The sequence below is a fragment of the Poecilia mexicana genome, unplaced genomic scaffold (genome assembly GCF_051168715.1).
Source record: "Poecilia mexicana isolate PSO_F unplaced genomic scaffold, ASM5116871v1 scaffold_17, whole genome shotgun sequence".
NCBI lineage: Eukaryota > Metazoa > Chordata > Actinopteri > Cyprinodontiformes > Poeciliidae > Poecilia > Poecilia mexicana.
In genome coordinates this window covers 19,058,926-19,086,558 of record NW_028263386.1, presented here as the reverse complement: position 1 = coordinate 19,086,558, position 27,633 = coordinate 19,058,926, and the positions used below count along the sequence as shown (strand labels likewise).

The window sequence follows — 27,633 nt, the reverse complement described above, 5'->3', positions numbered from 1 at the left end:
GGTAAGGTAATGGTTAAAGTGGAAGCTGACTGACAGATACGTATTCTGGATTACATTTTTTTTTGCTGGTTTTCTCTTTCTATGTGACGCTTTCAGTGTGAATAGGTGCATAAAAGGCTTCAAACTATTTGTGTTTAGCTGTTTTGGTTTAAAATGAAAAAAAGGGACTTTTTATGACTGTTTATTTAAAGAAGAAAAAATTCCTTGAATCATTCGTTTTACCTTTCCCTGACCTCGTGATGCACTCGTGATGTTAAAGAGAAGGAATGTTTGTGCCACAAATTTGTGTATTAAAAAAAAACAAAAAACAAATTTTGTTTTACCAGTCTAACCACGACCATCAAACACAGACCCACTAGTGTGTGCTGCTCACCTGCTACTGCACACTCGTGCACGCCTTTGGGCATGGGTCAATCAAAAGATCAATACAGAAATACTGACAAATTGATCAACTAAATCCTGCAGTGCAGCTGTGAGGATGTGTTTAACTTATTCTGTTCCGCAGACCATTGCCAGGATGTGTGTGTGTTTGTATGTCTGTTTTTTTTTTTTATCTCTGCTTTTTTGCAGCTTCTGTGTCAAACACTGCTAAGACGCATAATCAGCTAGTAAAATAACAACAAGAAACCTCTAAGATTTAGGGATCTGCTTTAAATTCTTAAGAAAGCAGGAATGTAAAACATGCACTAGCTTACTGCTGCTTGTCTCGTCCTTTTTATTTAGGGAACAGAAAACAGTTTAAACTAACAATATGACAAAAGAGCAACGAGACAAGAAGGATAATGACTCAAGTTTGGACTCAAGTTGCACTCAAGTCAATAGTACTTATTTGTGCGATAGTACACAAATAATTGTCTACTATCGCTATAAGATCCAGGAGGAGTTATTGCTGCAAGTCACTGACTCAATGCAATCTGTTGGTTTTCCTTGGATAGAAAACTCTTTAGCCAATGTGAATGGTAAGCTAAACTTAAATGTATTGTTTGATAAGTAGAATCCATTTGAAAAGTATTTACTGGACTTTGAATCTGCATGACTGGATTGAATTGACTTCTTTTGAGATGACGTGTTTTTTGAATTGTCACTATTTAAATAAAGTGAGTAGAAGTAAAAGACGCTCGTTTGCCACTAGTGCTTACTTGGTGGTTTATTCTTTATTTCTAAAAGGTCATTTTGTTTTACGTATCCGCAGACAGCCAGTTTAAGGTTGCAGGTCTCCTGGTACCGGGAGCAAAGCATCTAGTCAGTATACCCGTCCTTCGAGAAGATCAATTGAATTGGGCTCAGGACCAGGGGTAACTGGGAATCTACGGTACACACAGTATGTGATTTAAGAAATCAGCAGAGAGAAGGACAGAAGCGAAAACCGAGACTGAACGAGACAGAGAGCAAAGATTTGATAAGGAAAAGGAGTGGAGAAATGAGATGAAGATGGACAGAAGAAAAGCGGAGGAGATGGAGGGGCCTGCTGTGACTGAGAAACGAGATGGCGGAGCAGAAACGAGGAAAATCCGGGGTCTTACTATGCTCAGCAGCACTCACTCATTTGGTGTTTAGTTCTTCTGTTGACTTTACACAGCTGAAGGCCTGCTGTAGCCCTAACATCAATAAGCTGCATTGGGAATACACACACACATGCAGGCACATGTGCATAATGGTGGAGACTGCTGGTTGGTGTCTGAGGATAAAGAGGTGGGGGGGGATAATGTTCTTAAGAAGGGCTCATTTGGTCCCACCTGGTTATCAGCTGAGATCAAGCTAGCCGAACACTAAGGGACTATCATTACCCCCTTGACTTCCACTCTCATATACTCAGTGCTCTGGGCCATGTGTGTTAAAACATATGGGGAATGGGGACATGGGTGACACCTCTGCTCCGACTGTGAGAACCCCCAAGGGAGCCAAAGCCGTACACAAAGACACACACACGCACACGCACGCACACACACGCACACACACACACTCATATGCATGCACATGTTCTGCAAAACCTGTCGGAAACAGCTCCCCACCTCTACCCTCCGCCACTGCTGGGTGTGTTAATGTGTGTGCGTGACTCACTGAGTGCATGGCTGCATATGTATATGTGTGTCTGATGGGGAATGAACACATTTCCATAGTAATTAGAGAGCAGCTCATTCCTCCTCTCCAGTTAGAAGTGTCATGACTCATTAACGCAGCAGTCTTAAACATGGTGCAAAATCTGACACGGACATGCTTTTTTGTTTCCCTCGACAGCTGCGTCTGGGTGTATACGCTCCAAACAGCTATTTAATACTTTTAACTGAATGCGGCTGACCTTCGGTTCATCTGTTAAACGCAGTAGAATTGGACTCAGGAGGACAATGCGGCGATCGTTTTCCGCCAATATACGTACTTATTTGCCTATTTCTATTCCTTACTTGCGCACAAGGTTACAGCAAGTTTCAGAACATCAAAATTAAAACTGTGTTCTACTCTTTTAAGCCCGTTCAAATTTACATTTAAGTTACGCGACTTACTAAAAATCAGTTCAATGAGTTTAATTATTAGCCTTATTAATTGTATTTAGCTTATTTAGTACCTTAAGCTAGCTAAAAATAACTTTGTTAACTTGCGTTGATGTTTTTGACTTTGGCATACGAGTCTTTAACTCAGTGTTGTCTTACAGTACACATAAAGCCTCATGATGGGTTATTAAAGCAGATTTCACCCAGCTTTTGAAATGTGCCTGAAGTAAAAAATTTTTATTTCAATTGCACAGTCCTGTTTTGTCAGAAACAGGTTCAGTATATGTTTGTGAAATGTAGACAACAGAACAAGCAGTTGGTTAGATCAGAGAAGGACTCAAACGTCATCGACTGCCAGTTTGAACTTTATGCTATAACAACATGATCAAACTTCACTGAACCTCTTCCACAGAATTAAATATAAGAGGAAGTTGGTACAATCATGTTAAAGTGTTGTACTGATTGTGTGTACAGTGTTTTTTTTCACTGCCTCTAACGTTACCCTTTGAGCTGCTAAATATTTAGCTACGCTTACCAGTCGAGCTTTGACCACATAACTGGTCACAAAGCGTCACACGTCAAAGATTCATTTTGTCTTGAGAATTTCAACTTTTTCTTAATAGATATCTTAATCAACATTAAGCATTTGTTGTAATTACCCACAATTAATTGTTAATTGTGGGGATTAATCGGTGAAGTAATCCACAACTGCTTCCAAAAACCACCATAAAGAAGAGTTATTTCTGTGTCGGCATACATACACTCTTGAATTTCCTCCATTTCTACCCAGCTTTCACCTGTTGCGTGGTATGAACACCACCATCGACGGGGGGAGAAATTATCGCCAAACTTAGTCATCACCCAGCTTCACATAAAGTAGCACTCCTCCTCCCCCCACCACACATGCTACACATCCGACCCTGATGTAAAGCACACACTCTTGCACCGATGAGACAAAAACACACACATTAATGGACCACTGTATCGCTATCAGAATCCCAGCTCTCACCTTTCTCTCTGCCTCTGTTCTACTTCAGAGAGGACAACAGGCTACCCCTGTCCTCCAAAAGCCACACACTCCACATTTGCATATCAATTTACTTTTTAATATAATACTCCGTCACTTGAGACCCATTTGTCATTCCACTAGCAAGCCCCCGTCCATATATTATCGTTACTGTTGCCCCTCCTCCATTTTCCTTTTCTTTTCCATCCTGTCTCACTGCTCTTTATCTCTCTTAAGTTTCCCCATTTAAGCAAAGTATCCCCTCTTCCAAAAAAAAAAGTCTATTCTCCTTTTATGTTTACTGCAATTTGTTTATCCTCTTTAAAGAGGCTGTATCTGCTGTCCCAGGAGGGACTGTTTTTCCCTCCTATTTGTTATAAAGAGTGGACATGAGTGGCTGGGAAAAGGGATGAGGAGCGAGAGGGAGACGGAGAAAGAGAGTGATGACAGGCAAGGAACGCGCAATGGGGGTTCGAGGCTGCATACCCACTAACAAGCAATCAGATGGAGGGAGGAGCAAGGAGGGGTGGAGAGGCAGATATAGGAATAGAAAGTCCAAGGGTACCATAAGAGATGCAGGCAGAAAGTGAGGCAAGGCAGTGTTTGTGCTGCGACAACAAGAGCTGCAAGTTTAAAGGAAGGGGGGAGGGGGGGGAGTGGAAGTGCGAGAGGGTATGTAGTACAATAGGTAGAGAAAAAAAACAAGGGATGTTAAATTTTAATAATAGGGACGGGTGAGACAAAAAAGGATGTAGAAGTCAGATATGAGCTGTGTAAATCGAGTATTAACAAGGACAGAGGGCAAGTACAACATAATCAGTACATAACTCAGCCCTGGGAAGGGAAAGCGAAAAGAGAAAGAATAAATGAGAGGGAAGAAAAAGTATGGTAAAGAATCCCCTCTCTGAAAAACGGAGCACTTTTCCTGCATCTACTATGTTTTTTTTTAAAGCTTTTTATGTTCTCGAATCTGTTTAACATTTTGTCTCAATAGAACCACAGACCTCTCTAAATTTTATTATGTGTTCATGTGATGCACCAACTTGTGGTACTGAATGATTGACTGTAAAGTGGGAAAACTTGCACTGAGCCCTCCTGATACAATCTTTTGTTGCAGCGTTCCTTTTGCTATTTTTGTTGGGCTCAGTTAGACTGGATGGAAAGAATAAAAGAGCATACATTATCAATGTTTCAAATCTGGTTGGATTTGAATCTAGTCTGGACTTAGACTAGGACATTAAAAATAAAAACAAAATCTTAATTTGTGTTGACCGCCATTATGAAATCAGAGCAGGGGACAGAAATGACTCCCAGACCAAACTTTAGTCACCCCTGGTCTTGTTTGCTTTGCAGTTGTACCATACTTGTCATGTTTGGTTTTTGTCTGTCTGTACTTTGAACATTTCCTTGTTGATTTATTTCAGCTTAGCTCTCGCCTCCCCTAGCTCGTTCATTCATACTTTTTGTATTGTTGGTGCGTTTTTGAGTTTATTAGTGTGAAGCCCTTTTCAGTGTATACTTCCTCCTCAGATTCCATTAAAGTTTATTAGCAGAGAACGACCCTCAGCCTGCCTGTTTGCTCCCTGCTCTTACTTCACACCAGTTCCTATCAGTCATCTGTTTCTCATCCAGTAAACAGGATTCCCTGTATGAAGCCCCTCTCTCTCAGTCTTTCTCTGTTGGATCCTACCGTCTTATTTCTTCCCTGTGACTGCTCTGCGCTCGTTTCCCCTCCTGGTATTTTAATAAGTCTCCTCGTTTTGATGTTTAATAAACATTCACTACTACAAATTGTCAGTTAGTGGATTGAACAAAACTCTGTTGCTTTATGTTAAAAGCTTTTCATGTTGTTTCAACTTTATCCATGATCCTTGGTTTTCATTATGCTGTTTATACTCTTTATATTACCGAACAAACCTCTTGGGATTTCATATAAATGGGTGATGTCTGATGGCAAGTTGTTGCAGTAGATTTTATTTAGGGGTATCAGAGTAAAATGGATGAATTCAAATGAACACCATACATTTTTTTATTTGACTTTGTAAAATTACAAAAAATTTTTTTTTGTAATTTTACAAATTTTCCTTTCTCTTTACAAGTCTGCTCTACTTTCTATTACATGCAAGTAAAAGTATTTCAGTGTTTAGGAACAATAAGTGAAGGACGCCATTACATTTCTAAAGCGTTGAAGGTACAGTGCCTTTACTGTCACTGTTGCAAGAAACTGCAGAGGATGAAACAAGCCACTGAACAAGCATTTAAAATTACACCTTCATTAACTCCACCTCATAAAACTGCAACTCTCAGTCCATGTTCCTACCCACTTACTCCAGTTTAAGATAACAGGAAGCTGCTGGATCTCGTCCCAGTGAGCACTACCCAGAAATCATGGAGGCATCCCGGGCAGTTTGCCAGTCCATCATAAGACGAGCACCAGATTTACTCAAAAGCACAATTGAGATTATTCAGTTAACTTGACACTGGGAAGAAGTCTCGACCCAGTGGGGTCAACCTCGTGAACGCGGAGTAGGTAATGAACTTCCGTTTCTGTTGTCAAGTGATGGCTCCATCAACGCCCAAGCAATGTTGTCAGCTCTCAAATATGTGAAAAATTAAGACGGTGTAGAGCTTGAGGTGTATTTTCTCATAAGATAAAGATTGTGCTGTTAAATCAGTGGCAGAGCCGTACAGAAGTAAAACAATTTTGTTGCAAACGTCAGGATATTTTTGGGGGGATTTTATGTGACGGATCAACACAAAGTAGCCAATAATTGTGAAGTGAATGGAAATTATAGACAGCTTAGACCTAAAAAGTGAAAAGTTTGGTGCACATTTGTATTAAACTCCCTTGACTTTGATACTCTTCAATAAACCTTTGTGCAACCAGTCACCTTTACAAGGCAGCTAGTGAACATCCCATCTGTGCATGATGCAATTTCAGTAGAAACACATCTAATCTGTCATCTGACGTTATCGTTTCATTATATCAGCATTAATTAACCTTTTGCCTTTATGCGTGGTTGAAAGCTAACGCTGCAAATAGCCCAGGACTCACCACCCCAACATGGTCTGTACTTACATAGCGCTTTATCAAGTCCAGAGGACCCCAATGTGCTTCGCACTACATTCAGTGTTTCACCCATTCACATGTACACTCAAACACTGATGGTGGCAAGTTACTTGAAAAAAACAACAATAAAACAGAGCAAGTGACTCTGCTTTGCCAGAGCTACAATAGACTGCTAGAGGTCAAAGCATATTTGTGTGCTGGAAATGGCCTAGTCCAAGTCCAAACCTAAATCTAATTGAGAATAGAGTTCATGTTGGTTCCTTAAAACCCCAATAAAACACACTGAGGTTTGTGGTTGTAGTATGAAGTAGTACATTGCATCTGAATACCTTTGGGAGGAACTCTATGGTATTCGTATTAAATATTTTAACTAAAGAGAACAGAAACTTGCTGCCAATTTAAAATACAATTTGATTAAATTTGATAAAAAAAGACAAAATGTAACATTTCATTCTTCAGTCTGCATGGCTAAAGAAGCACGAGAGACAACGTTGGCCGTTTTTCTCCTTTGCTTGTATTTTTCATTTAAACATCAGCTGACCCCGGGCTCTGAGGCTGATTTTGCTTCCCTCTCAACTTGTCTCCTGCCTAACCTGACAGACACAACACGCCCCAGCTCTGACTTGTGTTGGCTGACAAATCCTGCGAAATCAGAACTCCTTTGTTGTCCTCTTTCCCGCCTTCTGTCCTCACCTCCTCCTTTCCTTCTCTCTCTTCTTCCCACCTCTAAAAATTTGCCCCCCCCCTCTTTCATTTCCTGTCTGTCTACGTTATTTTCTTGCCGCTAATCAAAATAACCGGGGGGGAAAAAATGGAATCAGTTAATCATTAGTCACCCTTCCAGTACGACACAATAAACTGACACATCTACCCTACTTTCTCCATCGCTCTCGCCTCGCGCTCTCTCACACAAACAAGCCGCTGCGCCCTGCTGAGGTTATCTGCTCTCATCATTACTCATGAAAATGGTTATTCCATTTAATATCAAGCCATTGAATCAAAAATAATTACAAGGAATGAAATCAATGGCTTTAATTCACTCATTATTCCACGGCAAAATTAAGCCTTCTTCATCACCTGAAAAAAACAAATCACGTTTGCTGCTCGGGTGCTAAAAAGGCCGAACGTGGAATCCGAGGAGCTTTGCAAATATGAAAAAAAAAAAAGGAAAAGTAACAAAAAGTCAGGGTGATTTAAGTGAGCGGATCAGAAGTGAGTGAGCTTTCTTTTCCCGGCCTCCTCCATCTCCGTCCTGGCTCCGGTTCAGCACTCTCTGACCACAGTGTAAAAAGATTTACTCAGCTCAGCCTAATTATTAGGAAGGGGAAATGATTAGCTGGAGACTTATGACTAATAAATCTGTCCATGTTTCATTAACACCCTGTTTGGAAACATTTCATTTGGAAGCCGCTCATTAAAGTGAGTGGTAAAGCTAAGAAAGGAGGAAGAGGACCGGGGCCAGGGAAAGGAGCTACGTTGCGGTAATTGGTGTAGCGTAGTAGAAGTTTTAACAACCTGGTTGAAAGGTCAAAATGGCAGGAGACAGAAGGAAGCAAGGAGGAGCATGTGATCTGCATCATTAATTGAAGTGTATCTTTATATTTGATCTGCGCATGGGAGTCAGTGTGAAACTAATTTACCTAATGATTCTAACGCTACTTACACCCACGCATCTTGATTAGGTCAAGTAACGCGTCCGTCTGAATGCGTTTACAAGAAGCAGACAAATTACTTTCACTCCCCCCCCCCCGTGACGTTTGCCGGACATTTGATCCATTTTTCTGCAGCAGCTGCTCATTTGCGTAGAGCATGTGTGGAGAAAAAGTTCTGCACCTGCTATCATTGCGCTGTTCCTTAGCTACTTTCAAGGCATTCTGCAGACAAAGCTGTATTTAGGTACACCCTGCAGCTTAGCCGCATTAATTGAAAACACCATATCGTTCAAGCAAGCACACACAAAATCTGGCTAATGACATTACACGCACCTTGCCATCATTAAGTAAATGCGCGCACACACGCGCACACACCTCTAAACACTGGCCTGTTTTGTTTCTGAATTTGTAAACATGGGATCTTTTTAGCTGCCAAGTCGTTATTAGTGCCGTTATCAAGCAAACACACCAACACCACCTAAAGGGAACAAAATGTATTGGTAAATTTTTTACCTTCACCCCCTAACGAATCTCTATCTCTCTATCTCTCTCTCTCTCTTTTTCTTTTGTCTCTCTCTCTCTCTTTCTCTCTCTCTTCTCAAAGGCATGTTTTCATTAGCAAGCTTCCCCCTTTTCAGTCTGCCTTTCCTTGTTTGTGTCATGAAGTTTTTAAGAATAACCCTGGGCTGCATGGCAGCTGCTGCTGAGGTAAAAGAGCTTAGACGCACAAACATACAAACTCGTGAACAAGACTTGTTAATGTGTACAGAAACTAGAGCAGTTAACACTCTCTGTTAGAGAGACTGAGAAGTCTGACGTTATTTTTATCATCCTTTTGATGACTTACTTTGCTTTGTATGTTTCTCCCTCAGCCGTTTTCGTGTTCTCCAATGAAAGAACGTCTCATTGAGTTTTTATATAATAGATACAGTGGCTTTGCAACCACAACTTTTGATGTACTTTACTGTGATTTTATGTAGTACAGCAGGGGAAAAGCTCAGAAGTCAGATGTCATGTTTAGACTCTCCACTGAAGCTTTTGTATTTTTATTTTTTAATGCATCCTGTCTTTGGCATTTCAGGCATACCATCTAGAGAAGATGGTTGCCTGCCCTACGTGTCCCAGGTGGGCAGGCCACATTGATGAAACAGTAACCTGTGTTTGTCTGACCTTCAGCCATTTAATTATATGTGTGTCAGTGCGTGTGAATATATGTGTGTGTGTGTGTGTGTGTGTGTGTGTGTGGTCAGAGTGTATGGGAGAAATGATTACTTTACACAAGCGGCACCCTACAACAGACCCCAGCCACTCCAATGCTGCCGTCAGAGGCCCCCAGGTCGTCCCCACACCTCTTGGGGCACGAGCAAAAGAGAACCACGATCCGCAGTGTTTGGTTGTGTAACTGTGGTAATGTGAAGAATTAGGAATAATTCAGATGTGTTTGTCTAAAGTGCTTTACAACTGGGATTGTGACTGGGTTGTGCGAGACTCTCCTGCCTGCTGAAAGCAGGGTTTCCCCCACCTTAACCCTAGAGCCCTACGTGGCTAGAGCAGTGGTCCTGCAACTTCTGGATGTGTCCCCTTCAATTAAATGTCTAAATTTTTATTTGCAAGAAAAATTCTGTGTGCTTTTGGTTCAATTTCACAATTTTGTGTTACACGTGAAATCCCAGTGAAATACTTTTGCAGTTTGTTAGAAAAAAAACAAAAAACCTTTGGAAAAGTTCAAGAATGTTATTCTTTTTAAAATGGTGAAAACATGGAGTACTAAAAATTGGAATATGAACATGTCTGACAAAAACTAATATGAATCAGATTTTGGGCAATTTTTCTTTTGCACTTCTTTTCATTTCATGACCCTGCTGAACAATATGCAGCTCAATCAAAAGTTATCCCTCAGCTAAAGAATTTAGGAAACGAAGTAGATAAACCATTTTAAAAATGTGCCTCGGTCAAAGACGGAACAAATTCATGTCGACTTGTCTCCAAAACTCCCACATTAAAAAAGATGCAGACAGAAAAACACACAGGAATCTGGCGTGCAACCGAAGCCCGCAGCAAATCAGAAAAGGAGATGTCTGATCGGCCGCAGGATCATTAGATTCCAAACAAAACGACGCCCCAAACCTGAGACACGCCGAGACACACAGCCAAAGACGCTCAGAGGCAGAAGCTGTAAGATGTTCAACAAGGAGTGGGAGAAAGTGAAGACCAAAGGGGGAGAATGCTTCATGAGTGAAAGGCCATCTGCTAAATCCATGGCAGTGCCAGTTTCCTAGTCGCTCCCCATCGTTTGCACCTGCCAGCCTGCCAAGGCAACCTCAGGAGGACAAAAGAGCAAAACTTCACATGCAAGCCACACAATGCTTGCAAACGCAGACTCGCCGAGCTGAGCAGTAATGGCATGCACACAGCAATAACTGGTGTGATTTGTCAGCAGCGTGCTGCGTCTGAGTAGCTTTGGGTGTTTTTTCATGTTTTCCCTCCCGCTGTAACAATAGCATAACAGCACTTTATTAAATGAGAACAGGAGAGAACAGAATCGCCTGCAAATCAGCTTGTTCATGTGGCAGAGTCGTTCGGTACGCTGCCGGCGAAGGCTGCGGCGGATGGTGAAAGTGTTTGAAGGTGAACATGGGACAGGAAATGACAGTATCAGAAAAGTGCATCTAGTTTTGTAATTCAATTCGAAAAAGTTCTATTTTACTATTTAACGTTTACCCCACTTGTTTTTTCTACTTAACTTTCCGATTTTATGCTAGGACAGCGCACCTTTAGGAAAACTCATCCTGCTTGTCAATGGTGTTTGATGGATAACTGTAGAGGTCTTCTAGATGGTTGTGTGCTCCCATACTATAACATTTCTTTGTTAAATCCCCCCCTTTTAAATTTGTCTTTATTTATGACATTCGCTTTTCCAAACAAACTTTAATTTTGATCTGTATTAGTTACATTTTCTAATAATTAAAATTGAGAGAAATACACATTTGAAATGTATCACTCCCAGTGTAATCTCTGTCTCTTCTTTGAAACATTTTATTGGAATAAATTTACATTTGAATGCATTTCTAATTTCTTGTAATAAACTGTATCCTTCAAATACAGAATTGTTGCTCCAAAAGAACAACAACAAAAAAAACCCTCAGCACTTTTATTCAGTTTAATGATTATTTAAATAGCTGGCATTTTGGAAGAGACGGGGGTCCTTCAAACGCCTGGTAGAAAAATCAATTAAAACCTGGCTGCCTCTCAATGTCAATTTCAGCCCAATCATTGTTCATATTGAGCCGGTCACAGCGAGTACATGTGATTGTCGATGGATTCATCCAAATGCAAATTCCAAGAACAAAACAGGAAATGAAAGCTGGAGAGTCAGAAAGAGAGAAGAAGGGGAAACATGTCAGAGAGGGTGGAGGGAATTTGAATGACGGATGAGAGGGGAGAGATGAAAAACGTGGAGGAATAGACAACACAAGAGGAGATTAGTTTTAGATATTTCCCCCCCCTCCACCCCCAATTCCTACCAGCTTCAAGGATGACAGTCCTATTGGACCTAACAGCGCAATCGCCCACCCATCATCTCCCCTTACCCTTTTCTCTCCCTGTTTCAAACACACTCGCAATCTGCCTTTTCATCTTCTGCTCCTTGCACCTCCGCTTTCTTTCCCCTGGCTCTTCGCTTTCCTCCATCAATTTCCTCCAGGCCTCCACCTCCTTCTCTCTATCTCTCACATCATCTGGAAATGTGGCTCTCCGGCGGCACCATTATGCTTCAGATGTACCTCTCCCTCCCCTCCCCCAGGCTCCAATCCGTCAATCCTAGCACCTTTCTAATATGTTTATTCTCCACTTGTGTCTCTCCCTTTCTCCTGCTTCTGTCCATCCTGACCAAATTTCTCTAAGCGCGCACGCACACGTGCACGGCACTCGTCGGCTCTCTCGCGATTCGGCTTTGATCTTTATTCTCCGGTCACAAACAAGGCGCACACTCCCACCTGTGAGCGCACGCATTTCGACAGATGTGCTTTAATAGAAAGCAGCCATCACCGTGTCTTCCCCCTGAGCGTCCAAGCCTCTCATCGGACAGAAGATAGAGACAGAGGGGAGGAGGAGGAGGAGGAGGAGGAGGAGGAGGAAGGCCTGAAATTGATGGTACGGCATCGACCTCTCCGTAAAACCTAGTTAACACCTCCCCAGCCTGTGAAATCTGATTAGATGAGTGTGAGTCTGTGTTTGTGTCATCACATGTGTTCATAACGCAAAATGTTTCACAGGTTGTTTTTTCTTTTTTGTGTGTTTTTTTTTTTTATTGGGGGGGGGGGGGGGGGGGACAAGCCTGTAATCCCTGTCTGATTAAAAACACGTTGATGGGTTCCCGTTCGTGTGCCCTAAGTGCTCTGTGTGTGTGTGTGTGTGTGCGTGTACATGTGTGTGTTCCACAGCAGCCAGAACAGTCTCCGCTGATTACATCCCTTCGAGTCAATAGTGAATAGAGCACTCAGCCTGATAAGCAATCACATGAATCAATACTAATGTTTTTAGCGTGTGTACATAAGCATGCGCGTGTTTGCCCGTGTGTCATTCCTGAAATGCGGGTAATCTAGTCGGAGCGCAAGGTGGGTAAACATTTGGTTACAGGTGTTGTGGTTTCAGGTCCCCTCTGGTCCGTTACTTCCTCTCCAAAGAGCTTTTTCACCTAACACCTGATGCTTTCATCATGTCACCTCTTAGAGATCGGAGCTCTTTTTATCCTCTCCCCCCTGCCCTCCCTCCACCGCTCCTCCATTCTTTCCGTCTCATCCGTTTCTCCTCTCTGGCCTCCATCGAGGCTGAGCCTTAACAAACCGTCTAACCTTCAAAGTGAGTGACCAAAGAAGTCCACGCTTGTCACATTCAGCGGAGCCCAACCTTTAATCAGACTTTTTGGTAAATGTCAGAGATGGACGCCCTCCTTTTTCACACCTATGTGTAATCTCTCCACAGACTGATGTCGAGAGGGACAGGAGGGAAAATCAGATTATAAATAGGTAAATGCAGCTTTAGATTGCCAAACATGCTCCTGGCATGTGATTGCTTTTAGCAGTGAAACGAAGTGAGCCTCAAAAAGCTTCCTGTCAAAATGTGCTACAAAAGTATTCGCTCCTCTTGAACATTTCTACATTTTGTCACGCTGTTTATTTGGATTTTATTTGCCTGGTCAACAAATAATAGTCTGTTATTATGAAGTTGAAGGAAAACTTGGCACTTTGCAGTTAAATTAAAGCGGCAATGTAATTGCCGCTTTAATTTAGTGAAAAGAAGACAGTCCCGATGTCACCATTTTTTGTATTTTGTTCTACTGTGGGGATGGTTTGGTTCAGGGTTACATGCAGAGTTTTCTCCCACACAGCAAACTGCATGCAAGTAAAAAATAAAAATAAAAAATTGAATTGTGATCTCCTACCGCCACAAAACCCTATTTCACGATTGATGCCTTCTCTTCAAGGGCTTTAGCAAACTACAAACAGGAGTTTTTATGGCTTTCTTTTAACAATGACTTTCTTCAAGCCACTTTTCTTTGAAGACCAGATTCGTGGAGTTCATAACTAATAATTGTCCTTTCAGCAGAATTTCTCTGTAGTTGTCCCTTACCGTTCCCAGGTTCAAATGGGAACAGCGCTCAAAACATGCTTCAACTTCTCCACTATTCAATCCTTGACCTGTTTGGTGATTCTCAGACTTCATGATATTGTTTGGCAGCATCAAGATGTGTAAAACACTTGATAAATGGCAAAGACCCTGAATAAACAGCCAAAGCTGCAATGCAATTGCTGAGATCAAGGCATATTCATGGGTTCGTGTGGCCCTGTCAAAGCTCAGAGCTGAATCTGATTGCAATTGCAAATCTGTGGCATAAAAAATACTACTTAAAGTAAAACAAAAAAAAAAAAAGAGAAAATCAATTTATAGATGTACAAAACTGTTAAAGACATAAACCAAGAGATGTGCTGCTGTAATCACATCATAAGGTGGTTCTAAAAAGTATCTCAAATACAAAACAGCTCCACACTTTTCAGATTTTAGTTTTATAAAACAGAATGAGGAAACATTACCTGTGTCTCGTTTTACTTGCCGTACTGTTAAATTTTACTTTCATATAAGACTTTGGGTTTTTGGGTGCCCATATCTTTCCCTTACCTTCCACTAACAACGAAGCAGGTCACCAAGAAGATGAGGAGAACAATCCCTCCTGCAATGGACACAACCAGAATGGTGGACTGGTTTGGGTCCCCAATGGCCAAGACGTCTGCAGAGCCAGGGAAGCAAAAAAAAAAAAGAAAGAAAGAAAGTGAACGTTATAAAAGTTTATTAAAGCAGGTCTTGGCGAGAAACGAATGAAGCCCACGGCATTTTCTGTTGGAGGTAAGGTGAGATTAAGGCAGGTTGGGAGTGAAAAGACAGAAAATGATACCACGGACGTGGCGAGGGAAAGAGAGAGCATGAAAAATTATAGTATTAGAAAAGACATAAAAGACAGAGGCAGAAGGGAGAGAGAGAGAGAGAGAGAGAGAGAGAGAGCAGTAGCAAACAGAAGCACAAGAGAGGAAAGGGAGGCGGATGGAATAGTAAGTAAGGCTCTTGATGAAAAGCTTTCTCCCTCTCGGTATCGCCTGTGAGGGTACAAGAGGAGACATGAAAGCCATTCCTATTCGGCCGCGCTGTCCAAATGGATATGTTAACATTGCACATAACAAGGCTAACGCCAAGAACTTTCTGCAAAGACGCATCGATTTTTACGCCACACCAATCGAGCCATTACTCAAAACAAATACCCCCATTTATCTGGCTTAGCTGAGCGTGAGCAGACATCCACGTCTGCAAGTGTGCGTGTGGCGCACATATGCATAATACGGCCGGGCATCTTGAGAAGTCGTAATAATCCAGGCATTGATCTCCTGTTACAGTCGGAGGCTCGCTCACACACACACACCGTCCTGTAATGATCAATGCAGCTGATCTGATTAGATAACTTGCACGTGATTGGTACAAGATCAGCCAATTAACATTTTACGACGCCTTTACTTTGATGTGGACCCGTTGTTGTGAGGAGGCTGTGGACCACAGAGACCCGTGCAGCATGTTGAGGCATCAAATTAATGATATTTGTTGGAGCGCCGGAGAAGAAGTAAGGCTCTGAAATACTTTTATTGACAACTGAATGATTTATAGGGTAATGCATGCCTTTTCTGTGCTGCACAGTCAATGTACTTTGAAGCGCTACACATTTACTGATTCACTCCACTCTCCCTGCCTGTCTAGGAATCAATGATCGCTTTGAAAGCCACATTAAAGGGAGTAAAAAAAAAAAAGAAAAGAAACCCCAAAGAGCTCATGATGAAGCAATATTAAAGGTGGCGAAATGGATACGTGACAGGGAGTTTGACAACTATATCATAGGGATTCCACATAGTGTGCATAGTATGAGGCTTATCTGGTCTGAAATAACAGGGCTTGGGACAGCCAGCTCTGTGACAGGGAGGGGTTGGATATAAAAAGATAGCTAAATCCTTGTTCTCTGACTTTAGTTGGAGAAAACCTGTTCAGTCAGTCATTTCACTTTGCTCCAAAAGTCTGTTTGAATTAAGATCTCCAGTCCAAACCCCTATTCACATTTTCCCCTTTCTTGTCAAACTGATTTGTCTTTCGTTTACCGGAAAAAAAAAAAAAAGTACTTCAGCACACTTTGAAGCCACTGGCTCAAATACGTGCACGGCAACACGCGAGACCGCCAGGGCGTCTCTGCCTCACAGCCAAACCGAGGAAGGAGCTGGGGTGAAAAGCAGGGAACTTTAAAACCACAAAGTGAATTCATTTAGTGAATTGGAAGGAGCGACTCATCTGATAATCATCATGGCAGCATGCATGTGTAAATATCTCGTGGTCTGAGATCTCGCAGTATCAAAACATCACGTCGGACTTCACCGTAAAATGGAGTGTGACTGGAAACGAGTGAATCGATTTCTGTCTGCTGTAAGAGATACTTATAAAAATACACACTGTACAAAACAAAACTTAGAATCTTGATTTCCTCAATGTCGGACATTACGTCAGACTTACGTTTTCCAACACTGCCAATCAAAAAAAATCTCTAATTGCATAATATCAGAATACAATAAGATCTACGGCAGTGTCCTGTTTATCAGTTCAAATAATTATATCTGGATATAAAGACTATCTGGCCATTACAACGTTTAAGAAGGAGACATTCGGTGCCACAAAGTTAAAAAATGATTTGATTTGAAGGTTGAAATATGTTTGGTAATCCAAAGTGACCTAAAACAGTAAAGAAAAAAAAAAGAAGTAGCCTGATCTACATGTCAGAAAAATTTAAGAAAAACACAATTTTTTCATTTCTGTAACCTTCACTAAGCTAAGGAGATCCAGAAACGTTACATGTGGCACAGCCTCCTCTTCTGTTTTTCTTTTATTGTTCCTTTTTGGATCAAAGGTTTTAATATTATTGATAATTCTGTTTGAAGAACTAGATTATTACTAATGTAGGTACAATTTGAAGTTGCTGCACCAAAACCATAGAAAAAACGGTGAGTTTTGAGCAGAAAAGACAATGGAAGGAAAACGAAAAAGTCAAAATATCTAATACAAAAAAATAAATATATATATATATATTTTTTTTACCCTCATGGCTGGTTTCCAGTTCAATCTCCCCACCGTACGTCCCGTAGCCCCCATCAGTCCGAGCCCTGACTCTGAACACGTAGGTGGTCCCAGGCTTCAGGCCGTCCACTGTCATCATGTTGGATCGAGTCTTTAAAACCGTGTAGTTCTGTTCCCGCTGGTTCTGAAGAGGAGCATTAACCAACAGGAAATAAAATAAATACTCAAAACAAGACATAAAAATGAGGACGGTTTTGATCTAGAGCTCTGGGCTGTGGTATCAAGAGACGCAGACTGAATAGAGATGTTTAAATCTAATAGAGCGTCTTAAATTGTTGAATTTAGCAGTCTCTCGGAATCTAATGCACTTCACGACATTTTCGGCACTGGCCCATTTGGCCACGTTTATATTTGAGCATCTGTCAAATCCCAAATCTTATCTTCTCTTAACTCAGGGGCAATATGTGGTTACTAAAGCTGCTTCGCTTTGTTCCTCGATTACCTTCCAGGTGCGTGCACGCACACTTAGATGTGTGTCTCAGTGTGTGTGTGTGTGTGTGTGTGCGTGTGTGTGTGTGTGTGTGTGTGTGTGTGGGGGGGGGTGTGTGTGTGTGTAGGTGTGTGTGTGTGTGTGTGTGTGTGTGTGTGTATGCAGAGGGATGATGAGAGAACAAGTTTGTCCGCCAGTAAGCTGATTCCCTGCTGAGACACTGATACTCCACCTAATGGAAGACCTTCTACAATACGGATTAACACGATTTTACTGTTAATACATGCCAGCACACATAGACACACAAGTCTAATTTCATCACCTTGGCTGTGTTTTACAAGGTTTGTTGGACAGATGTGTGGTTAATTAGCTTGATGTGAGCAGTGGAGGGGATATGAGAAAAAAAAAAAAAAAAGGCAGAGGAACCAGAGCGATAGCGGCACATTTGTGATGAAAAAGTCATTAGAGACATGGCCTTAGGCTAAACCCATATCCTGCCAACATGTAGGAGGAGCACAAGGAAAACAGGAATGAGCATTTAACTTTAATAAATCTGAAAAAGGCCTGCTGCAGTCAATTTGAAATAGTTGATTTAGAACAAACAAAGAGAAAGAAACAATGAACAAATTTAGATTACTTGCACGCTACACGTTATTGTCAAGACGTCTTTTAGGGTCAATAACTAACATCCCCAACCGCATTTAATGTCTACAGATAATTCAAATCTTCTGGTGTAAAGAACTACAGTATAAAAAATTATAAATTTATATGCAAATATGAAAAAATTTGTGAAAAAAAAATCATTTTAATGAGATGTCACAAAAGGTGCTGAAGCCACCACCAATTTCTCAGAGCATGCATCAATGTAAGCACTCCTCCTCCCTGAGCTGGTGCTGCACTCTTTTGGTCAGCTGGCTGAAATCAGGCTAACCAAACCAGACAAGCAAACCTGCAAAAACAATTTCAGATTTTATAGCAACAATAAAAACGTTTAATTGACAGCAGGTATTAAAAGGGTTTTTATTCTGTACTTTTGTTCTGATCTAAAGTAAAATGACTACACAAAGTAGCGCTGCTTTGCATCAAGAACATCCCCGAGTCATGGCTTTCCTCCACAATCCAAAAACATGCATGCTGCGTCAATTGTTCTATTTTAAGTTGCCCTGAGGAGTAAATGTGTGTGTCCTTCGTGTCTCTGTGTTGGTCTGCAAATGACTGTTGACCTGGTGATAGTCACCAAGGATACGCAGGAGTAAATAAAGAATGGATGGACACATGGCATCGATAACCCTTTGAATGATTTCTAAAGAAGCTGAGACTGCGCAAACAGACTCTCAGCATTGATTCTTGATCAATGCTGAGATCAGTGATTCTTGAGAATAGGGACAAAACAGGTCCTATGGATAAAGCATGAAATTTGAATAAAATATACACAAAATATATTTTTTTCAAATATCTACCTAAACTAACCTGGGTCATGTGAGCACAACAATGTATATTTTTCTTTTTTTTGCTGAATATTTTTTTATTTTAAACATTGTAGTCGGTGGATGATGCCTGTAAAAGCCCTTGTCCAGGAGCAGAACTCAACACATTCTTATAGTTTAAAACAATTAAAGAAATACTAAAATTATATATTATGACAATTAAGTATAAGTAGTCATATAAATAATTATAAAAGTATCGATAAATTGAATTAAAAATAATTTTTAGATATTTTCCAAAATCAGGCATTATTGGGGGGCACCAGAACTTCTGAGGACCCCATGACGTTGTCTTTTCTCTTCCTTTGCTAGGAGGGCTAGTTAGCTCCGGTTAGCTTAAGTTATTCTTTAGTTTTTTCTTCTGTTTTATTCCTAAGTTGTTTGTCACAACCATGATGTGTCAACACCATAACTGACAATTTACAAAACTTTGATGAAATTTTGCGAAATAAAAGCTTAATTTTGGTATAATGTAAAGATTTCATGGACCTGACGAGCTACAATATGGCCTCCTTCAGAATAACATCATATAAATTGAGGTAGTTTGGCATTTCGTCAACTCCGTCAGATGTCAACTCCATCAGAGTTTTTCTGACTCTTTCAGTGAAATTGCTGTCAAATCTCACTTAATTGTGCAACTAATTCATTTTAATGTATTTTACATGAATTGCATTACTTCACATGTACCAAGTTTTTCATTTTACTCACTAGTTTGTCACCACCTTCAGTTCTGTGTCAACTCCGTCATGCACTGTCAACTCCATCAGATGGACTTTTTCTTGTTTTTTGTTTTAAATAATATTTATTTTATTTCTTGAGAAGCATTTGTCTGTAAATTGAGTAAAAATATCACTAATGGGGTATTTTAAAAATCATTTTAGATTTATTTTTGTCAGATGGTGATGACAAAGTTTTGGGTCAGGTCGATTAAAAATGTAATTTTTTTTTAAAAATTCGCAACTGGGAGCCTGTACCTTAGCATCTTCATATTTTCTAAACATTATTTGTCATATTTGCATACATAAGGTTGAGAAATAATTAAAAAAAATATGGGAAAATTAAAACCCATTTTGTCCCTATTCTCAAGAATCACTGCATAATATATAACCTCAATGGAGTACAGGAGAGTTGATCTGTTGTATCCTGTGCTGAACCTCGGTCACTGAACATGCAGGAGTTGAACATTTTGGCAACCTTTTGGACTTTTCACTGATCTACAGTCACACACATATAAACTGTGGTTTCAATCATTTTTAACAGTGTTAATGAAAGACGCTAAAGCCAAATTTTGGAGCTGTTCCAACATTATTACGGGCAGGCGAAACCAGACTGCATAAAAAACAACAATCTGAAGTCGGATTCAAGTTTCTGATCAGTAAAACTCCACTTCAGAATCTTTAAGAAATAGTTTGATACAAATGTTTTGAGTTTCCAGAGGACGAGGGAACATTTTTATAACATAACACGTTTTTTTCTACAACAGAAAAATCTAATTATGTTGTCCCTATCGGCAGAGAACAGTGCTTTTCAGTGCCTCCCCTCACCTTCTCATAGTAAATGACCTCATACTCCACGATCGCCCCATTTGGTCTCTCCGGACCCTGCCAGGCCAATGTTACACTGTCCTTGCTTCGCCTTTCTTTTAGCACGACGCTCACTAAAACGACAAGGAGAAAGCAGGAGCAGCAAGGAGAAAGATAAGTCAAAATGGTTACAAAGGAGGAGCAGAAAAGCAGATGGTTTGGCTAAACAAAGACATCAGAAAAAGCATGCCCACGACGCTTTGTTGCACAAAGCCATATTGCAGTGTGTTTGTCATACATTTTGGAAATCACACAGCCCACGACGTGTTATGTGCAGTGCACGTGTGTTCGCAGCGTCTCATGAAGCGCACGTTTATGCTGCTCATATCACGTGATCTCAGCGTTATCAACGTGAAACCACAAAAGCTGTGTGATTTCCTCTGCAGTGTTTCCACACTGGGACACCTGCTCTGGTGGGATGACGGTGTGGGTTTACTCGCCTGCGCCTGTATCTGTGCAAATGTGTGAAACTCGGGCTTATAGCTGCGAATAGCATGTGCAGCACATAATGTGGTTAACAGCCTCCTCCGCCCCTTTTCACTTTCCACTACACACACATCCACGCGTATAGTACGAGGCCTATTACTCATCGGCACCTCGTCATGAACACCTATCTTTTACACACATTTCAGTCCCACCAAATGACAGACACACATACTATCATGCCTACACGTGTAAGCGTAGACACGTCAGGGTCATTTTGTGATATCAGTGAAATTCCCCATTGCAGCAAATTAAGGTTGTCACATTTTTTTTTTTTTCATTTTGACGGTACAGTGCCTTGTAAAAGCATTCTAAATAATTTTACGCATTTTAACATTTTCTCACGTTGCAACCTCAAATTTGAATGTGTTTTAAAGTGATTCTGTGCAACAGACCAACATAAAGTTTAACGTAAGTTTGAAGTGGACAGAAGGAAATTAAACCTTCATGCTTAAAGATTTGCAAATCAAAATCTGGAAAGTGTGACATGAATTTGTACTCAGCTTCACAGAGAATTCTGTGCAGAACCACATTTCATTGCCTCGAAAAGTGCACATCTTAGCATTTTTTGTATACTATTTATGCACGTATAGCGATTAATTTGATCTCCCAGTTGACTTAGATTAGTGGAAGAGCTTCAGCAAAATGCACTTTTAAGTGTTACCACATATTTCTGATAGCATTTAGATCTGGACGTTGAGTCATTTCTGAAAAGGTTTTAGCTGCCCTGTGTTCAGTGCGATGTGCGTCATACATCCCATTCAGCATGTACACCAAAAAGTGCCAGAGTTTCATTTTCAGCATGTTTGCCTTATTTGTGGAACGTTTGTAGCTTCGGTTCTTCTTATCACTGTTTCATTAAGGCCAGCTTGAAGAGAGCACAACTAATCGTTGTAAAGTTTCGGCTCTTTGCAGAGAAACCATGAACCTCTTTGCAGCTTTTCTGATTTCTATTTCATTCATCAATAACATGTACACTTTTGAAAGGCGCTGTCAGTTCTCAAGAAAAAGACAATCTTAATTTTACACATTAAAACTCAAACAAACTCTTTGCTCAGGAAATATAACAATCCGGCAGATTTCAGGTTAAAATTCTGCTCTTTGTGTTTTGTCGACGGTCATGTTTAAAACCTTTACTCCAGCAAATGTGCACGTTCTCACCCGTCTGCGATGTTGTAACATTTATTACCACCGTGCCTCTGGGGGTCGGACTCAGATCTGAAACTCCGTTCTGGCTCTCGATCGTGAAGGTGTAGTTGGAGTCCGGCTGGAGGTCAGTGATCAGCACGCTGGCCGACGCGAGCCCGAACTGTCTCGGGACAAAATGGACGCTGCTGCCGCACGGCGCGCACTTTTTGCCTTCGCCGGAGCATTTTCTGCAATGGAGGCTGTAGGTAATGTCCCCTCTGCCTCCCGTGTCGCGGGGCGGCGACCACTCCAGGGTGACGCAGGTCTCATTCACAGAGGAGATGGGGTTCTCTGGAGCAGACGGAGGACCTGATGGAAGAGAATGGAGGACGTATGTTTCTGCACGTGGAAAAACGTCATTCAATTGTAACTGGAAAAAGAAGAAAGTTAAACCTTGTTCCCCCCCTAAAACACAGTCTCTTCTTGTCGTACATCTAACCAGACGTATAAATGTATTGATACAGAGATCTTCTTTTAGACTTCACATCTTGTATTTCTGGTACGAGTTTTGATAGTTGAGAACTATTGCTTGAGAGAACTCTGTTTAATTAACGCTCATTTAAGAAAACCCTTCAGGATGTTATTCACCTTTGTATTCACACCATCCCCTAAGTACAGGTAACGTCAATTTCTATTCAACTCAAAAAGATATTCTTATCTGCTTATTTCTAGAACAGTTCCTGAGCTGCTCTGTGGCCGCCTCGCTCTGCTTTTGAGAAGATTCCAGCACATCATCAATGAACACTGAGCTCATTCAATGCCATTCATTTTCCATGGAAACCACTCGAGAGGAAGCCTCTGATTTTGGCTGCTTACAGCCCAGCGTGGTGCAGGGATCCCAGCCATATGAAAATTTTGCTGGACACAGATGCCAATTTCTCATGACATCTCATCAGGTCCCAGCTGAGCAGCGAGCCTCGGGAGGCTGGGGATCAGCGGGGCCTGGGACCTTGTCTGATTGGTCTCCCCCGACAGTGAGCGCCTCTTCGCGGTGGAGGACGGGTGGGTAAATGTTACTGTGCTGCAAATCCCGCCATGGTCTTTTCGCCATCCCCCAACTTCATTGAGTGAAACTCGAGAGTCTGTCATCACCATTACTACTGATCAGCCTTTTTTGACACTTTTATGACACTTAGATTATATGACTTTTATAGACTCCTATTTCCCCCCCACTGTTCTATTCTTTCCCTGGGTCTCAAGTGTCATTCTCCATGTCTATGAATAATTCTTTCACCTTTTCTCCTTATTTTCTCATTTTTCACTCTCAAACCTGAAAATGGTGCTGCTAACCACTCAGCAGAGCACATGTGTGTGTGTGTGTGTGTGTGCGCTCGCGTGTGTGTGACCGTATATATTCGAACAAAACCGTTACTCATTTCCAGCTGATAACACCTGTCATATTTCACCTGCTACAACGATTAATGAGTGTAATCTACCATAACCCGATAATGGGTTTGGGTATATCTGTCCATGCTTGAGTGTGTGCATGTGTGTCGTATGTCTGCACGTGTGTGTTCCTCCCCACTTCCTTTTTCTCTCCAACATGTCCAATACGCCATTGTAGTAAATCCAAGTCTTATTATTTACTTCCCCTGCATGTTCTGAGAGAATATACAAAACGTTAAGATTGTTTATACTTCTTGAACTTTTTACATTTTGTCATGCTATAAACACAAATGTTATGTATTTAATTAGTATAGGAAGTAGTTTAGTGGAAGGATGAAAAGAACCATGCTAAGGTGAAATTATACCTGTAGATTCTTTGGGACATGTCTCTATCTGCATACCATATCTAGAGAAATGTGTTTTCTTTGTTACAAAACAGCACAGTCATGTTGCCAAGACAGTATTTGCTAACAATAGGTTGTTAAAAGTCTTGAAAAGATTTATAATTGGAAATACGTACTGACTTGTAAATCTTACATTAATATTTTTCCAGACCATTCCATAAAAATCTCCTGCTCTATGTTTAGTGACGTTGTCCTGCTGGACGGTGAACCTCTGCCCCAGTCTAAGGTGTTTTACAGGCTCTAACAGTTTTATTTCAGGATTGCCCTCTAGTTAGCTTCAATTAGCTTCCCATCTACTCTGGCCAGCTTCCCTGTCAGTATCTCCACAGCATGATGCTGCCACCACTTTATGTTACCCTTAGGACGGCTGCAGTTGAAAACAAAGAATGAAAATGTACTGACTGCAACCACAAAACTATACTCCTTGGATGCATGTGCACTGTAAGTGTGCAGGCTGGGAAGTGTACACATTTAAAATGGCAAAGCAGTCATGCATTGCAAAGTCTTGTAAAAGTTTATCATCAACCTATTAAAGAAGATGCATTAGCATTAGAGTTGTTGGTGTAAACGACATGTCAATGTAGCAAAGTTTTTTTTTTTTTTTCTGTTTGTGTTTGTATTACTCACGTGTGCAAGCCATTGAGCGTGGGTCGGTCTCAGCACGGTGGAAGCCTTTCTCACAAATGCACTCCATGGCCTGTTCATGTGGAGACGAGCTGTGAGGAGGACATTTGGTGCAGTAGGCATCTGTGGCTGAAGCTTTGTACGTTCCAGGTCTGCATGCTGGAGAGTAGAAATAAAGAATTTAATTATACAGACTTTAAATATTAGCCGCTCAATATAAAAGCTTAGCAACCCAGTAACTTTATTCGAGCTTTTGAAATTATAACGCCTGCCGTGTATATGAGGTTCAATGCATTAGTTTTAGAATAAAGTTATCCCTTCTTCAATAAATATTATACGCCTTGTTTGTGCTGCAGGTGCAGTGATGCCCCTCTTGGCCAAAAATGCCCCAAAAAAATTTGTATCTTTTTAGCCTCAATAATGATCTGAATAATTCTGCATTATTAAAATGTTTCTCCCACCGAAGCAATTACAGCAGTCTCTGTAGAAATCCAAAACATAAAAAAAGCCTTTTTGGCTCAGTTGCATGTTATGAGTTATCTTTTAAAAGTGGGAGCTTCTCATTTTTAATGATTCATAAATTAGAGTTCACTAGCATAAAAAGATTCAAGTTTATATCTATAATATGATTAAATCCAAGAAAAAGAAAAAAAAAATGTAAAAAAGTGTTGCCTTAAATAACAGTTTAGGATTTTTGAAATGAGGTTCTGTTAAAAGGTTATAATGAGTCAACTTCTTATCTTTAGGATGCGACCTTTAAGACGTCTTAGTGCAAGTCCAGATTCCTTGGACCCAAAGACTGAAGTTAATGGCTAATCTAAGAGAGGCTAAGATGAAACTGAACTTCTAGCATCTCTAAACCGTTAAAGTCTGTCAATGTAGTTTATGCAATGACCATTCAGACCTTCATCAGACCTTTAGCAAATTTGAACATTTTAAAGCCGCTTAACTATTCACATGAAGGGTTATGATGTTCTTGAGATTTGAATTGTTCCAAGATGGTACAAGGTGATTTTATAAATGGCCCCATTAGGACTAGAAATTAGTTTTACTGTCCGCATGTAACTAATTGATTTAGACCAAAAAAAAAAGATGCCATGAGAGTTTTCTACTGCCAGAAAGAAATCATCTTTCAACAAAACCACATTGAAAAAAAGATTCAAGACGTTTCAGTTTGATCATTGCTGCTGGTAACCAAGGGACTGTATCTGTGTCAGTCATTGGCAAAAATGTAAAATGCAATAAATACATTAAGAAAAATAAAGTCAGAGCAGTGATTAAAGGCAGTAGTTACCTAAATCTGACATATAAAAGGTTAGTTTTGTTCGCATAAAACAACAAATAACATTTTAAACCGAAAGAAGAAAGAATATGTCCACAGGTTAAAAAAGAAAAGAATAATAAAAAAAAAACTGCCGAGCCGTTCAGCACCCACGGCAAAGAGAAAGCAAACAATGTTGGATTTAATTTATTGTGACATGAGTTCCACAAGAGATCCTTTCTCATCAGGCTAAAGGCTTGCAGAACTACGGGCCGTTTCACTACAATAACCCGACGCAACAGCAGATCAGCTGCCTTTCCTCCTATGTAAGAATTAGATTTTGACAAAACCAGGAGAACAACGGTACGCGGCCTCGGTCACAATAATAATCGCAATAACATAGCACTACTTTTGCGCTTGGTGTTTCCGTGGTTGCATATTAGTCGTTACGCGGAGTCATAAAAGTGAGGAGGGAAAGCCCTGATACCGCTCAATGGAAGCAGCCCGGGGACTTGAATGATTTCCCTCTTGCATCCTACGGAGGGAGAAGGAATTCCTGGCTTTCCTTTCTAGCACCATGGCTCCAGATTACACATGTATTTATTTACACATCTGCAGGCCTGGCAGTCCCATCCAGGCAAGCCTTTCTTACAGCCGTGCTAAAGCACCGTTGCGGCATGAAATGACGGCGTCTCCAAACATTGTGTACGTATTTACATTTACCGCAGGTTTGCTTCTGTGTATGGATCAATAATGTGACGCATTCTGCCAGGTGCTGATTACATGTTTGTGTGCCAAGAAGGTGTTAAGCATGCAGCAGGTGTGTGAATGCGCCAGCTGATTGCTTGTACCGCTGCTGAAGGTCACGGATTTAATCAAGCGACACGTCACTTCTCGCAGGAAAGCTGTAGATTCTCACATAAGTACAAACACACCCCCCCCACACACACACACACACATACATAAATTTGCTCGATGTTTCTGTAAACCAAGGGGCAGCAGAATGGAAACAGGGGCCTAAAAGTAATGTGAAATGTCCCTATGGCTGGAACTTCTTCCACCTGGATGATGTACTCTCTTGCATACAGACAGTATTTTTAGGCAAATCATTCATCATACAGGAGCCTAGTCCACTGGTGCAAACCCCAGAGACCCAAAAGAACACCGAAAAAAAAAGGATATGTGTGCTGTGTGTGTGTGCGTGTGTGTGGAGGAAATAGAAAGTAAAGGAAAAGGAAGAAAAAGAAAGGAGTGATAATTCTCAGGGGCTTTCAACTCTTTCCTCCATCCTGTCGGGTTCTAAGGTATAGGGGTGCCTGTGTGCTGTGCTGGTGACCGTGTTTGTGTTCCTGTTGGCTGGGCTGTAGGAGCGCGGTGGAAAAAGCAGCTTTTCTCTAGAGGCCGTGCATCCGGAGAGTCCTGGCTGTCCAGCCAGAGGGGCACAAAGGATCCCACTGCTAAAGGACAGACATGGCAACACATGCCAGGCCTGGCGACCGAACAACCGCCCGATCTAAAACTTTCTGCGAGAATGGCGGCCTGGCCATGTGTGGAGCCCGCTTCACCTTATCGGTTCTGCTTGCTGCTCCGGTGTTCTACCTGACTCTCGTTACAGTTTTTATTAAACGTCTAAGGACATGTTAGACTTTTAATTTTACACCGCTATACACAAAAGCTAGGTTTGCAAGCTGTTACACTTGTATGTGAACCATTTCTCACAGTTTTTCATTTAAAAATTCCTTATATTTCTAGCACAAATTTCCAGAGCTCTCTGTCTCTATTAGCCCATGTTTAGGTATAAATAAAAATGCACTGATGGGAGTAAATGGACAAAAAGGCCTGGATGGATGGACAGACA

The 27,633-nt window shown here is 41.0% G+C and overlaps 1 protein-coding gene across 2 annotated transcripts in view; it reads right to left on the bottom strand.

Annotated features, from left to right (window-relative positions):
- LOC106926308 (ephrin type-A receptor 3-like) overlaps nucleotides 1-27,633 on the bottom strand; it is a 103,740-nt gene that overhangs the window by 23,306 nt on the left and 52,801 nt on the right. For both annotated transcript variants that reach the window (XM_088014615.1, XM_015001139.2), the window contains 5 exons: nucleotides 24,518-24,673; nucleotides 22,074-22,409; nucleotides 20,391-20,503; nucleotides 16,894-17,056; nucleotides 14,395-14,503 (listed from right to left, as the gene is read on the bottom strand). In XM_088014615.1, the coding sequence (XP_087870741.1) occupies nucleotides 14,395-14,503; nucleotides 16,894-17,056; nucleotides 20,391-20,503; nucleotides 22,074-22,409; nucleotides 24,518-24,673 (877 nt within the window). The remainder of the gene's footprint in view (nucleotides 1-14,394; nucleotides 14,504-16,893; nucleotides 17,057-20,390; nucleotides 20,504-22,073; nucleotides 22,410-24,517; nucleotides 24,674-27,633) is intronic.